General features: G+C 47.8%; 1 protein-coding gene across 3 annotated transcripts in view; it reads right to left on the reverse strand.

Annotated features, from left to right (window-relative positions):
- FERMT2 (FERM domain containing kindlin 2) overlaps positions 1-15,316 on the reverse strand; it is a gene marked incomplete at its 5' end in the record, with an annotated part of 50,832 nt that extends 35,516 nt beyond the window's left edge. For all 3 annotated transcript variants that reach the window (XM_080619820.1, XM_080619821.1, XM_080619819.1), the window contains one exon: positions 15,160-15,316. In XM_080619820.1, coding sequence (XP_080475946.1) covers positions 15,160-15,316 — 157 coding nt within the window. The remainder of the gene's footprint in view (positions 1-15,159) is intronic.
- Positions 15,317-15,649: the final 333 nt, after the last annotated feature.

Genomic DNA, 15,649 nt, shown 5'->3' on the forward strand with positions numbered 1-15,649 from the left:
ACCAGCTTGTCCAGCATAATTACAACTGCAGGTTTTTATTCCCACAGCTACCACTAAATTCACACCCAGAATTCATGTAGCAGAAAATAAAGCCTTAATTGAGATGTACACAAAGTGTATTTTAATTCTGGGCTTGCCATGGCACTGATACACACAAACACAACTACCATCTAAGCAACAAAGACAAATTTTGGCAAAGTGCAAAGAAGCCCCATTTGCTCTGCCTGATGGCCCATTTATCCCAGGAGCTGGCTGCTTCAAACACTTTCCCTCTGCCCATCCATGGATTTTAAAAGTCCCTTTTCTGCTCCACTTCTGCAGCAGCTCCTGAACCTCCTTTCTCCAGAAGCATTACTGTCACTTGGCAGGCTCTCTGTGCAAGCTTATGACTTACTAGCAATAGTATACAAGTCTCCAGTGTTACATAAACACTGTATTTGCCTTGTTATTTTGGGATATCCCTTACTGCAGATGGGCTCTCCTTCCATGCGCCACTCAGGACAATAGAGCCCTGATACAACTAAACAAACATCTTTTTATTCCACCCCTCCCCAGCACATGGTTAAACCTCACCACATTGATATCTAGAGACCAGGAGAGCTCAGCAGTGGTGGTCTCTATCTCTTTAGGTATCACCCGTGCGGTAGCACAAGATCCCCTTTCACACACACATCCCTGATTAAATTCATAGGACAGCAAAGAGCCTACCAATGCCTCCATCACCTTAACACTGGAGGCAGATTACTAAAAAGCTCCAACATCAACCAGAGTAGGTATGTAGGGAACTTCTGCAATCTAGTTTGCATCATGTTTTTTTGTTTGAGTTTTGGAAACAAAGGCTGGCAGCTGAAGCCGTTTTCCCTGGAATACTGTTCACCTTAGGAGGGTCAGCGGATACAACCAAAGCAAAGCTTTCAGTTCATTTCTTAGGTAATGGCTTTTAGAGGAATGGGTTCAAGTCTTTAACCCTCCCATGGGAGCAATATGAAGGAACCACCCTCCTCCAGTACAAAACACAGCAGAATCAAAGCTCATCCATCTCACTGGTTGTTCTTCCATAGAGGCCGAATTAGCCCAGCAGCTCTCCCAGTCGTGGCTCTTCCAGGGTTGAGTGTGCACCAGGAGTGCTTTAATGAGGATTATCCCTGCTCTGAACTAGTCATGCTTGGGTAGTTGCGGTAGGAAAATGCCTTTCAATTACCCACACAATACCTCATATTGCTCCATATATATAAAGTATATATGCAGGTATAAAATATATTATGCATATAAACACACATATATACACACTGTATATATATATAAACATATGCATACATAATATGTACACACATATGTACATACATGAAATATATATACACATATGTCACATAAACACACACGTTTATACACACACATACACATACAAAAAAGCTACATATATAAGACACAGTGCAAGGACTGAAGCAGCTCACAAGCCGAGCATTGTTTCTTGCATAAACTGATTTTTGTACTTGGTAATCTAGAGAGAAAATAACCAACCAGCCAACCAACTTTAGAGCTTTTCAATGACTTTGGTGCAGGTGGGTTGAAATTCCTCAAGGGTGCTTAAAAGGATGGAAGAAAGAAGTGGGTTGCAATTATTTTCTTCAAATTAATATGCAATACACATTTTATTGAAGAGAATAGAGACGCGGACAACACATTTAAAACCCTGACTGCAGGCAGCAGACAGCTCAAGAGGCAGCTGGGGGAATAAAGTACCTTTAAGCTCAAATACCTGCTGATAATGCATTCATCCAGCACTCGTAAGCCCCAAGGAGCGGCCAGGGCTCTCCAAGCTAGAGGCTGGGTGTTGGCTGGTTACACACCCCTCTTGGGAAGCCAGCAGGGAGGAAAAACTCCTTCAAAGGAAAAGAGACCTCCAGCAATAAATAGCTGGGGAGTGCCTTGTGTGCGCTGAGTGAGCTCCCCGGGAGGGAACGCATCCTCCCCTCCACCTCCTGTCCCCTTGGGATGCATTGCACAGCCACCATGCATGGAAAGCAAGGCCAAAATATCCTAAAATTTGAAAAGGAGAGCAATTTAAGACTACAATTAAAGAAGGAGAAAAAATGTCCCCAGAAAAACCACCAAAAATCACTGCATATAACCTCATGTGTGCCTTTGGTAGGTTTTCCTTTCCCATGTACTACCAGCGGTGTGTGTCAATGAGGTCTGAAGGTGTACGCATCTTCACTTAATAAATCCGAGAATACTGCAAATGCTCCTGAAACATTCAGAAGTACCCCAAAATGGCTAATCTGGTGCATGGAGCAGGACAGAGGTGCTGGGGTAGTACAAGAATAAAGCAGTGTTTTATAGCCAAGAGTGCTGCTGAAGGTCCCACTCCAGTCAGCACCTGCTCTTATGGTCATGAACATGTACTTTTCAGAAACGACTGATCCAACCATTAAATACTGCCGCATTTCCTTCCCCCACCTGCGGAAGCTGGTCCAGGGATCAGCTCTTGCATCTCAGTGGATTGGATCCAGACCCATGCAGTTTGCTGGGAATGGCTAAAAGATCATCACTTGCTTTTGAAGCATCCTCCCAACCAGTGCAGGGATTGGAATTTCATGAGACAGATGTGCTCAGGCTGCTCTGCAACTCTAAAACACCAGTGTGTTGACCAGCTCATCTTGGGCTAACATCGCTGCAATCAAAAGTAAGGCAAAAAAAGTCCCAAACAAACCAGAATTCTTTAAATATATATTTTTATATATTTAAATAGGTCTATAAATACATACTTAGCTGTGTGTTTATGTATTTTATGGATGTATTTATATACACACACAGAGAGATATATCTATATAGCTGAACACACTGGCCCCTATGGGGAGATATGAGATACAGCCTCCTTGCTGCTCGCATTGACCTCTTTAAACTCAAATTCCTTTAAACATGCCAAAGCCACTCCTTCCAGGGCAATTATGGAAAAAAATAAATTAAAGACGGAGCTGTTTTCATTTATCTTGAGTCCAACAAAAATGCTGATGTGTTTTGCTGGGTGATACAGTCACTGTCTTGGGGCAGAACCTATTTTTCAGTGCGGATGTGAGTATGATTTGATTTGGGATATGGTGTGCACTGAAGTAGATGCCTCTCCAACCCCCAGTGGGGATTTAATTGGAGAGCAAAGTTCAGAATGCAACAAAAATCCCTCCAGCCTCTGGCCACAACACTTGAAAAATTATACTTAGAAACATGGAGATAAACATCCTAGAAAATTATTATCAGACTGCTGTAATAAAGCTGTAGCCACAACAATCTGATGCCCTTAGTATTAATGAGACTTAATAAGGGGTTTTAGTCACATGCCTCATATTTGACACGTGCTATGAAAGATACAGCATACAGCAGCCACGCTACAACAACCACCCGCAGAAGGGCTTTTGCCCATAGGTAAATACAAAGTGGTACCTCAAATTCTCCAGCATCTACCACCATGGGCCACTATCACTGCTATTTTATCTTACTTTGTGTTCAGGAGAACAAATGTTCAGGAGACCATCTACACATCCACGGAGGTGTCCACAACAGGGTGGGCCTGCGCTGGAATTTAAGCTCAAGAAGAACATTTCTTGCATGAAAAACAGTCTGATTTATTAAATAAATAAATAAATACGGACAAAACCAGCCTTGTTCCCAACGCTGTGATTCCTGTGAACTAAACCCAGTGCAGGAGACCTCCCTCGCTTCCCGGCGTGCCAGGGTACACACTCATGGTTCACCACCACGAAATCCTGATGTCAAAGCACACTGTGTAGTCGCAGAGAGCCATTCAAGAGCAATGAAAAAAGCATGTGGAGGACACTGAGTACATCAGGACACAGCACTGAACGCAGATGTTAAACGTGTCCTTGCTCAGAAAAATTATGGCGCATCTTCTGCTAATGAGGGAACGTGCTGCTGCACTGCTGGAAAAAGAAGTGTCCTTTCAATTGGTTTATAAGTGACGTTTACAAGGGCAAACCCATGTCTCGACAGAGCAGAGACAGCAGCTGAAGGACCAAAGAGGTGGCAAAACATGTCATGGTCAATCTTTTTGCTGCTCAAAAGCACCACCCTCCCCTGAAAAGCCCACCACAGCAACAAGGCACGGCAGAAGCCCCTGTGAGATTTTACCACTTGGTTTCTAAATCACTGGTTTTGTTTTATAATCATTTTGCGGAGCAAGGACATTTTACAAGCCCAAAACATCAATGAGGGTCTTTGTAAACGCATGAGGCTGGTACATCAAACCCAACTGCCTCCCAGAATGCTGCTCCTGGCTAGGCAGGGCTTTGCTCCCTCACCCTCAAGCTGCTTGACCCACGGGATACTGAGCCTTCAAGCATCTCTGCCAGAGTCAGGTCCACAGGCAGACTTCAGGGAGAAGAGCAAAGCCTTACAAGCCTGAAAGTTACTTTTTTTTCTTAAGTAACCTCTAGGAAGGAAGCTCTTTTCAGTGTTAATAGGATTACTCAACTAGCACTTGGAAATTTAATTCATTAAGATGCCACAGCAGTTATCTACTTCTTGCACTGCTAGTGCTAAAACACATGTAACTCCTCCTCCTCCCGGGGCTGAAATGATTTATTTCATGCTGGCCACAGTAACAAGCACCTTTGACCTGAACATGTGCTACTCTCCTTTGGAAAGAATAGCAAAAGCACCTTTAAATTTGCTTTACACCTCTGATACTATCCCACAAACTCAAAAGGCACATGCAAACTGTAGCACAAGCTGTGAACTGAGCATATGGCATTTGCCCTAGACGTGCGTATACCCTTTTATTATGCTTTTATGCATAAGTTTATTATACATATATAATAAAATACATTTTATTTCTCAGCATCTATTGCAGCAGGAGGTCTATGGGCTTCTCTGAGCCGCTCACCTGCTCCCCAGCCATAACCAGCCCTGTTTAAACCTCTCAGCAGAGAGAGCAGATTTGCAGCAGTGCTGAACCCAGCTGAAACATCAGGAAACTCTCTAGAGAAGCCGAAAGCTGGGGACAGCTCAGCTCCCCAACACCCCTATGCTAACAGTCATCAAGTAGTTCAGGAAAGACTTCGCAAGCACCATGCGGACTTGCTTTAAATCCTTGAACCAGCCCCCCAGAGCCATTTGGCTTGTTCATTTTCCAAGGGTGGATTCTTATTTAATTTTATTTTTTAAAAAACAGGATCTTTCCAACCTGATTTTCCATGTTTTTCCCCACTCATCAAGCACCCCTCCAGAGGAGGCTTGCACTGGCTGCTCCCTGCCTCCAATGGAATCATGAGAAATGGCAGAAAACTCAATTAAGGAGTGTGGTTTCCATGAATCATCCAGCACAAAATAGGAAGCATCGGAAAGAAGGAAGGAAGGAAGGAAGATCATTTCTCCAGGGAGCACTCAACTGCCTTGACTACCAGCCCAGGCGCTCCCTCACCCTCCAGCCATGGATCACACTTCCCTTACCAAAAAGGAAAAGTGCCCCAGGGTGATGTGCAGCCTGCAACCCTGACTCATCCCCAATGAACGTGCAAGGCATAAAGGAGCTGGTCCCTGCCAAGAAGACATCATACCAAATAACGGAGCCAGAGGACATTTGGCAAGATGGATGCATGCGGCAGATAAAGGAGGACAACCTGAATTCCCTGCCTGAAGCTTCAGTCTCACCAGGCAAGTGCCCAAGTGCACTTTAAAGACAGGTACTCTCTGATAAAAGCTCAGGACCTTGGAAAGGGCGGTTTGCAATGGTCAGGATGCCTCGGGCAGCCTCACCCCATCCCAAACCTGTCAGCCAGTGTTGGTCCTGCAGAGCAGGTGGGATCCTGGACTTCAGCAGAGGGACATCAAACCTTCCAGGTTTCACATGAAGTGCATCCCCTCAGGTAGAGCATAAGGAAAAGAAGGTGTCTTATCCCTCCCTGGCAGTGACAGCAGCCAAAAGCACTGCACATGCCACCAGCCTTTCCTTGCATGCATTCTGGGATGAGCCAGTCAGTCCTTTGCAGAGCCATGGGAAGATGGCACGGGAAGGGGAGGAAACCCCGCCATTTTTCTTATTTATTTCTGCACGTTAGCCCAAGCTCACTGAAGCACGCAACACACTTTTAAAAGGGGTTGAAGACCTCGCCCATTACACAACCAAGATCAGGCACAGAAGCAAAGGGCAGGACATGCAGGATGCAGCGAAGACAATTTCTGCTGCAGACAGCTCTCCAGCGGACATCGTGTCGTGCAAAGCTCTGTGTATTATCAGCAAGAAAGGGAAGCTCAGCAAGACAGAGATATAGCTCTTTAAAGGCAATTTCATAAAACACAGACTTTCTAATCGAATTTGGAGTTTCAGCAATTAACCCTTCCAAAAGTACATATGCCTGCAGGGAAGGGGGCGGGGGGGGAAAGGAAACCACCAAACAAACACGTATAATCAGCTGGTAAGAGATTTAAAATGTAGTAATTGGCAAGATGAAATTCTGGTTGCTGTCTAGCTGTTTTGCAAGCTAAACACCAGCTGAGATTATAAAGGGGAAGGTTTATCCAATCACTGCCGTGCCTGTTTTTCTCTGCACGTCCCCTCCCAATGCTGTTTGCAACCTGTTGTCCAAATCCAGCCACATGTTAACAAAAATTTACAGTCTCCAAGATCTCACCTAGTCTGCAAGAGTGTAAATAATGCTGGCACAGGTACATGCCATGCACACAGCTACTGACCAATGCGACATTCGTATCTGAACGGCCACTGAACGTGAGCTGCATCCAGAGCTGCTGCAACCTCGCCATAAAATGGGTGAAAATGAGAAAAGCCAATGAGTATGGCTCTCTGAAAATAAAAAAGAACACAAAAAAGCTTTCCTCTGGTTTGCTGGGCACTTTTCTCCCCCCACCCCATCAGTTCTACCTGGTGGAATCTCCAGCCTAGACAACAAGAGCAATGCGCAAACATCTAATCTGGGCAAGAAAACTAAGTTACTGCAACTCTGGCCACAATTGTTATTTCTCCATCCAGCAGGAATCTGAGGCTCCGAATTGTAACACCTGAAAAGCCCTAAAAGTCACTGAGAACATTCAGAACTGAATCCCACAAGCTGAGAAGTTTTGCATGGTTTTGTTTCTCTGCCTCTTTCTAAGCTAATCCACATTTCAAATCAAGAACAAAGAAATGCATCTTCTTCAAGATACGTTTTAACACTATGGGAGTTTTTCCCCCAAACACACCCAGGGGTTGGACGCTGGGCTGAAAGTGGTATAGCAAGAGCTTCATGAGTACCATAAATCTCCTTCCTTCCCCTTGTCTGTAAGAGAAATCATCACTATAACCCATCGTAAATAGAAGCTCACAGTGGTGGTGTCAAGGGTGATGTTGAAACGACTGAAGTTTGCAGTGCAAATACTCCCTCTTCTCTTTCTCAACTTGGTAAACATTCCCACATCCATGATTTCATGCAGTTATCCACAATCTTTCTCCTCCCAAATCATAGACCAAGGGCTAAACCCCAGATTCCTGGTTTGCTTTTTATAATGTCCCAAAGTGGGATTGCAAGAAGTTGCTCATAAACCCACTGTGGACTGCAAGCTGCAGACTGACAACTATCAAATGCCATTTTTAAAACTAAACTAAAATCAGAGTCAGGCCTGATTTTACCCTGGTAGCCAGAGGAGGACGGTACCTGCCATGAATGCAACCATCACATACATAACAGCATAGAAAGAGTACAAAACCCCCTGCCAGGGAACACCTGGAGGCATTTGGCTTCTATAAATACTAAACTATCCTGCTTTGTGCGTGTGGGAAAGGCTGTGGATGTTGCCTACCTGGACTTCGGTAAAGCCTTTGACACCACTTCCCACCATTTCTCCTTGGAGAAACTGGCTGCTCATGGCTTGGAGGGGTGTGCTGTTCACTGGGTAAAAACTGGATGGCCTGGCACAAAATGTGGTGATGAACGGAGTTAAATCCAGTTGGTGGCTGGTCACAAGTGGTGGAAGTGCCAGGTTAAGAGCTGGACTTGATGATCTTAAAGGTCTTTTCCAACCTAAACAGTTCTATGATTCTATTTTGGGTACAATTTGTTTGGGATTCCATATGGTTGAGACTCATCCAGATGCCTGGGCAAAATGCAAGCTCTGACAGAGGAGGGTGGAGAAAAGGAAAGGATGGCTACAGAGGAAGAAGAAAAATGAAAGAAAAAGGAAAAAAAAAAAAAGGGAAGTGTGTGACCATGATGACTTGTATCATTCTAACTCCCTTGGAGTGACGTGAGCACAGCTCCTCGTGCTGGCTTCCCCGTGCGCTCTACGTCAAATGGAAACCTGAGGGAACTGGAAGAGGAAACTACTGATTTGGGCTGGGTGGGAGCAGCAAACCCAACAATTTCCTGTCTGTGGTACAACAAACCCCGGCTCTGGTATTCACAGGAACGCTGCCGCCACCCCCCCGCCCTGCTCTCTTCCCCCTCTGACTGCGATCTGTGTCATCGGCCAGGCTCTTCTGAACCAAACCAGATGGCTCAAGTGAAACAAATAATAATAATAATAATAGTAATAATAATAATAGTAATAATAATAATAATAGTAGTAGTAAATCAAACCAAAATTTAAAAATTTAAGCTTTTTTTTTCATCTTATAAAGAGTCATCTCCACTCTGGGTAGAAACATCAATTGCCGTGACACAGCTTAGAGCTGCCTGCATATGGATTTTACCTACCTCTGCCCCAAATTCCTCTGGTCATTGGCAGTTCAGCTGAATATTCCACTTAGGCTAACAAAGAGAACATTATTTGAGCCATGATCCTGCAATTTGGTGTGAGGCCACATAGAAGCTTCCTGGACCCAAAAGTTAGACGTAAAGAGCTAGCCCTACACAGATCAATGCAAGTGTCTGTGTTAATAGGCACCTGCATATTTTCACTTAAATGTCACAAAAAATGTGTTATTTGGAGGAAAAGGATGCAGCACAGATCACTAGCAAAGATATTAGTCAAGGGGAAAAATGTAAACACACGGCACGTTTCTGGCTCCCTTGGTCTCCTTGAAGATGCTGCTGAAGCAGAAGTATCTCTGCTGGGAGCATTCCCACCAGGCTGCTCTGGAATCTTCCAGGGTACCACTTCCACCTCAAAATGGCCCCAAATTCTGCCCATTTCTTGAGCACGAAGACTTCCCTGCTCAGCAGCATGCCACATCCACCCCTCAGCTTCTGGGCCCACCATTCCACCTCCCACTGGCTATGCAAGTGTTGCTGTTTAAAAGCCCGAGATGAGGTTTCCCAGAGAAATACGGAGCAGGACGAGTGTAGAGCATCAGAGGAGTCCTGGCTGCCGATACTGCAGCCACCTAAACTGCCCTCAGCAGCAAACACCGCCACCATTTATCACATTATTTGAGACAAGCACTCACCACTCAGCCTCAAAGGGAATACAAACAGCTTCTCGGAAGCCTCCAGGCGTACTAAATGGCACTCAGAATCCTCTCCTGAACACCATGTACTTGAAAAGCAATACTGAGGAGTGACTGAGAGCTGATTTTGAATCAGTCATAGCATGAATCATAGAATGGTTTGGCTTAGAAAGGACCTTAAAGACCATTCAGTTCCAACCCCCCTGCCATGGGCAGGGACACCTTCCACTAGACCAGGTTGCTCCAAGCCACTTCCAACGTGGACTTGAACACTGCCAGGGACGGGGCAGCCACAGCTTCTCAGGGCAATCTGTGCCAGTGCCCTGAGAAGGGCAACTCACCAACCTCACATGGAAGAACTTCCTCCTAAGATCTAATCTAAATCTACCTACCCTCTTTCAGTTAAAGCCATTTCCCCATGTCCTATCCCTACACGCCCTTGTAAAAAGTCCCTCTAAAGATTTCTTGCCCCCTTAGGCACTGGAAGCTGCTCTAAGGTCTCCCTCGAGCCTTTCCTTCTCCAGGGTGACCAATCCCAACTCTCTCAGCCTGTGTTCATAGGAGAGATGCTCCAGCCCTCTAAGCATCTTCGTGGCCCCCTATGGACTTGCTCCAACAGGTCCATGTTCCTCTTGTGTTTGAGGACCCAGAGCTGGATGCAGTACTGCAGGTGAGGTCTCATGAGGAGTGGAGCAGAGGGGAAGAATCACCTCCCCCGACTTTCTGGCCATGCTGCTGGTGATGCAGCCCAGCACACCATTGGCTTTCTGGGATGCAGGCACACACTGCCAGCCTATGTTGGCCATTTTGTCAACCAACACTCCAAGTCCTTCTCCTCAGGGCTGCTCTCAACACATTCTCCACATTCTCTCAATACACTCTCCAGCCTGTCCAGGCTGGATGAGGTGGGACATTTAGATGCCATCCATTCCCTCCAGTGTGTCAACCACACCACACACCTTGGTGTCATCAGCAAACATGCTGAGGGTGCGCTCAATCCCACTGCCCATGCTGCCGACCCCTGAGGAACACCACTTCATCACCTATCTCCACTTGGACACTGAGCCATTGACCACAACTCTTTGAGTGTGACCATCCAGCAAATTCCTTATCCACCAAGGGCATAAGGAATTTCAAAATGAGAGGAATTTCTCATCTCAACCAACATCTGATGGCCCGACAAGTACCTGCAGACCTCACAAATGGAAATGCTTGGCTGTCATCCTGGAAGCAATGGACCAGAGAAATGCCCCAACCATACTCCAGGCAGCAAGCACTGATGCTCAAAATAAGTATTTCTGGAAAGTGTGGCTACAATAAACCCTCTTTCTTTCTCTTCAGCCTCCAACCATTTCTCTTGCCTTCTCTAACAGCAAAACACACGTAGTCACCCAGTGACCACTTACCAAGTCTCCTTGGAAAAGTCCAAGGGAAAAGGTGCAAGTCACCTGCAAGACAGCAGTGCATCCTGCCTTGTGTTTGCAATAGCAATGTGCTGGGGCAAGGATGCTGCATTTCTCTTACATAGCCTTAAGCTGTTTCAAAAGGTTCATCCCAGTTTCAAGTCAAAAAGTTCCCCAGCAAGTCTGATGACAGCTTGGAACACTTATAAGCACTGCAAAACCTCAAACTCAAACCTGAGGAAATCAATGACACTGCACTTTCTTGGTGTTTTATTCATAACCCTTTGAGGGGTCCATTAAGATAAAGAGACTTTACTGGGAGAACACTGGTATTTTCAATTGATCTTTCAAAGAGTACAGATGAAGTCATTGGCAAGATAACATGGGCACAGTCCATTTGATGGTCGAAGAGAGCCCCTTGGGTAAATCCCAGACGCATCCCATATGCAGGCTAAAATCCGCAAAAGAGGGAAGGAGCAAGCTCTATGTGCTACCACGTGCTAAAGTACCTAAACCAAAACACTGCATGTGACAACTCCTGTGCAAGCCCTCAAGTGACATCCTGCCCTCTCCAGAGTGATGGGAAGGAGATAGCAGAGGAGCTGCCAAAACGAAACAATGGAGTTTAAACCAGCTGCCCAAATCCTTATCGAAGATGTGATTCACAAAAACCCCAAGGCCTTAGAAGATGTCATCACTGCCTGCCATTATCAGCCACTCTCTATCAAGGGCGGAAGGCTTGCTTTGACATTTATCCTGGTGCAGCTGATGTGCCCATCCTGGCTTGATAAAACAGGGATGCGACCACCCTGCAGGGCCATCCTACCTTGAGCCATCCGCTCACCTTGGCAAATGCATCAAGCATTAACACTTTTTGGTCCAGAAGGACTGCTGTAATTCCCAAACTAGCTTTTTTTCTTTTCCATCCACTTATCTTTTTCAGGTACAAAACCCTAAGACTGCTCAGTCCTCCCCATGAGCCCCCGCAGCTGGAGCTGGCTGCCATGTATATCCTGCCTGTAAAAGACACCTACAGAGAAATCTGCATTTCCACTACGAAACTTTAATCCACAGACTTTCTGAATCTGCTCAGTGCACATTTAGGTCATCTGTCTTAAGCCAGTCCTCTGCCAGCCACCATTTGCCCCCAACTTGCCTGCTTCTGTCAGCTATTCTTTTATTCCCACTACTGTACAGAGCATCCCCTAAACACAATCCTGCATTTAATGTATGTCCCACAAAGCTCCTCCCAAGTGCATTTCAAAAAAGCAGCGTGTTTTCCTTGCATGTGTTTAAAACAGCCTGAAGTTGACAACAACAATAACCTGCGTTCACTTCCTTCCTTCCTCTGCTCCCAGTAATTTTAAGCCTCTTTTTTTTTGTTTTGTTTGTAAGTCAATAGTGGCAAAATTCCTAAAAACCCCTGGGTGAGTACCAGGAGTTTCCAGTACTCCCAACCCACATGGACCAACTAAATACTACTGTTCTTAAAACCTCAGCAGTTTTTTGCCCATTTTTCAGAGGGCTCTGCCAAGCACAAGGCATGGCTCAATTAACAAAGTGGCTTAATCCAGCAGGGTGATAAATAACAGAGGAGTGAACAGGTCATTGCAATTCACTTGAGTAACCAGAATCCCTATCTGTTGCTTGGGTTTTTTCCAATCCTTGCCTGCATTAGTGACAGATTTTAACTGCCTATTCCCAAATAGTCTGACTGCAGCCGCTCTAAGCAGGCAAGGACTGAGTTGACAAGATTTACTGATACCTGCAGCCTTGCAGATATGGAGGAGAGACTTTCCTGTGTTCTTGCTCTGAGAATGGCACCCCAGCCCTCTCCAGGGCAAAGGGCTATTTACTGCAATTGTTTCCCCTACAAGCATCAGAAAATACTAACATAAATCTAGATTTTTCCCTTTTCCAGGCTCTCCTTGCTGCTGGGAGGAGGCAAGCCATTTTTTCTCCCCCGCTCACTAATGGTGGAAGAACTTCTACCAGCACCCTACAGCCAGAGTGGGACCAATGTCTGCAAATCACAGTGATGCCTTAAACTTCACTGAAACTCTGGGCAGGCCACAGAAATCTCCCTTTCCTGCCCTCCAGCAGCACAAAGCCCAGAGGAGGCTTGTCCAAAAGGATGGAGCTGGCAAACCCCTGCCCAAGGTACAGCCCTGCAATGTGCAAGCAGAGTTGTCCATAGGAGATCCCAGAGCTGGAAAGAAACTTTGTTTTAAAGAAATTTCCTTAAAATTCACAGCAAAAATCTGCTTTGCTAAAGGTGAATAATTTTTTTAACACTTGGAGTTGTTATAAAAGGGAAACCAACACTGTGAGGAACAGAGGAACGATGGGTTAAAAATACAGGGAAAGGGTTCCAACATGGAAAAATTGCAAAATTAATGTATCTGGAGATGAAGCAGTGGCAGAGGCTAGATGAAGGAGGGCATTCAGGAGGCACATGCAGGTGAGACAGAGTCCTGTCCCACCCCTCTCTGCTAAACCCGACCCTGATAAACTGGCAGGAGCTCAAAGAAAAGCCATAAAAGTAATGAGAGGGCTGGAAGAGCTGACATGCAGGAAGATTAAAAGGAACTAAATACGTATAGCTTGGCTCAGCGACAAAAGCCAGGAGGAAAGGGAAGGCAACAGCTGGGGATATCCACAGGTCTTGGCCATCCTGGGAAGGGGGGCATTGGGGCTGAGCCCCCCGGGGAGCACCATCTCCACTCCCCCCACCGGGCCGGCGGCTGCGGCCGCTGCATTCCTTCCCTCTAATACAATCCCTAATTTAACAAGTGGAGAGGATCCGGGCAAACACACCGGGGGGGGTTCGACTGGGGGGTGCATGACGTCAGGGACTAATTTAAGTCCTTGCTGGGCTCCATCGCCATGCATGCGCCCAGCTTACGGCACATGAGTCGGCCCCGGCTCTGCTTTGGCATCTGCTGGTCCTGACACCCAGAGCAGCTCAAAACCAAGGGGAGCATTGCTTATTCATTCATGATCAACGGGCTGATTTTTAACCGTTTCTAGAAAGCCTTTCCATTTTTACCCTAGCCACTGAGTGCTCAAATCCAGCAAATCTTTCTGCTGCTCCAGCACAAAAATAATCAACTTTTTGGAGAGTCAAGAGCTATCTCCAGCACGAGACCTTTTGATGCGAGCGCTTGCTTCCTTTCGAAACAAGCGTATTTATATCCATCCCTTCCTTCCTGCAACTTCAGATAATTAATAAATCAAAACCTAAGCATGGAGGAAAACGGTATTATTGAAGGGATTTGCGCTGAACCCGGACCTGCGTGTGCAGCTGACAGCTCCGCTACTCCCACAGCCGCAGGCACGCGCGGGGACCTCGCAATTAGTATTTTATTCGAGCAATTACAATCGTCAGCCCAGACGGTTCCGTTGAGTAAACACACCCGAGCCAGAGAGAGCTGATAAAAAGACAAGGGGGAGGTTTGGCGGGGCACAGCTCCCCGCGGCCGGGGCGCTCTCTTTCGGCACGGAGCCCCTCCACCACAAAGCCATCCCTGCGGCTGCGGCCGTGCGTTCCCACGAGTCCCAGACAAACGGGCTCTTTGTCCAGGTACGCACCCAAAGCCACTGGACACCGCGGTGTCCCCGGTCCCAAGCCCAAGCTCCCGCGTCGCCCAAGCCACCCCGTTAACCATCCTATGCTCGCAAAGGGCCCTCGCAGGCACTTTCCTCGTCCAAAGCAGAGCCAGATACAACTCCAGAATTAAACTGTTCTGTAAACTTGGAGAGCACCCATAAAAATACCCACCACCACCCCATGAATGAAGAGGTTTCCCGGTTCTGGGTAAAACTGAGTACAAAGGAGACGGCGATGGGGGCTGAGGCCCTGCCCCGGGCAAACTGGCCTCGGGGTGTAAAAGTTGGGCTGGTTTGGGCCCGAGGCAGTTCGAGGGGCAGCCCAAGGCGCTGGCTGGGGACAAGGCGCCTGCCACCAGCGGAGCGGGGGCTCTGCTGTGGATCCCAGGCGAGGTGGGCAGCGAGGGGATGGGGTGCTAGGACCTGGGGTAGGCAGGGTGCTGAGATGGGTGCTGGGACAGTCAGGGTGCTAAGCAGAGTCCTGGGAACTAAAGCACAGCACTGACAGGATGCTGGGTGCTTAAGCAGAGTAGAAGAGCACGACGCTAGCCACTGAGTGCAGAAGCACAGTACTGGGGCAGGGTCCTGGATGCTCAAGCACGGTGCTGGGCAGGGTCCTGGGCGCTCAAGCACGGTGCTGGGTGCTCCACCACAGTACTGGGGCAGGGTGCTGGGTGCTCCAGCACGATGCTGGGTGCTGGGAGGATGCCGGGGCAGAGTGCTGGGCTGGATGTGAGGTACTGCGGAACTCACCGAGCTTCTCGACGAGGCGCAGCATGACGCCGCCGATGTGGATCTCTCCGGTGACCCTCAGGGTGACGTCGCGGCCCAGGTCGGTGACATGGACGCTCAGCTCCCACGTCCCATCGGCGTAGCAGCCGTCCGGCATGCGGATCCCGTCCAGCGCCATGGCCCCGGCCTCCTGCGCCGCCAGCCGCGCCTCACCGCCTGCCCGCCGGCACGGCTCGGCTCGGCTCGGCACAGCAGGGCACAGCCCGCCCGCGCCCCGGGGGGGTGGGATGGGGGCGCGGTGGGGCGGGATCGGGGGGTGCAGCGCTACCCCGCCGCCCCCAGCCGCTGCCTGCGGGGCCGCCGCGGGAGGAGAAGGGGCGGGCGGGCAGAGGGAGGAGGAGAAGGGGGAGGAGGAGGGAGAGGAGGGGGATAATAATTAAAGGAAAAACGCGCCCCGCGCCGCCGGGCCCCTTGGCCTTTTATGGAAGCGAAGGACGGAGTAAGTGGGGCC

The sequence above is a fragment of the Psittacula echo genome (genome assembly GCF_963264785.1).
Source record: "Psittacula echo genome assembly, chromosome: 5".
Classification (NCBI taxonomy): domain Eukaryota; kingdom Metazoa; phylum Chordata; class Aves; order Psittaciformes; family Psittacidae; genus Psittacula; species Psittacula echo.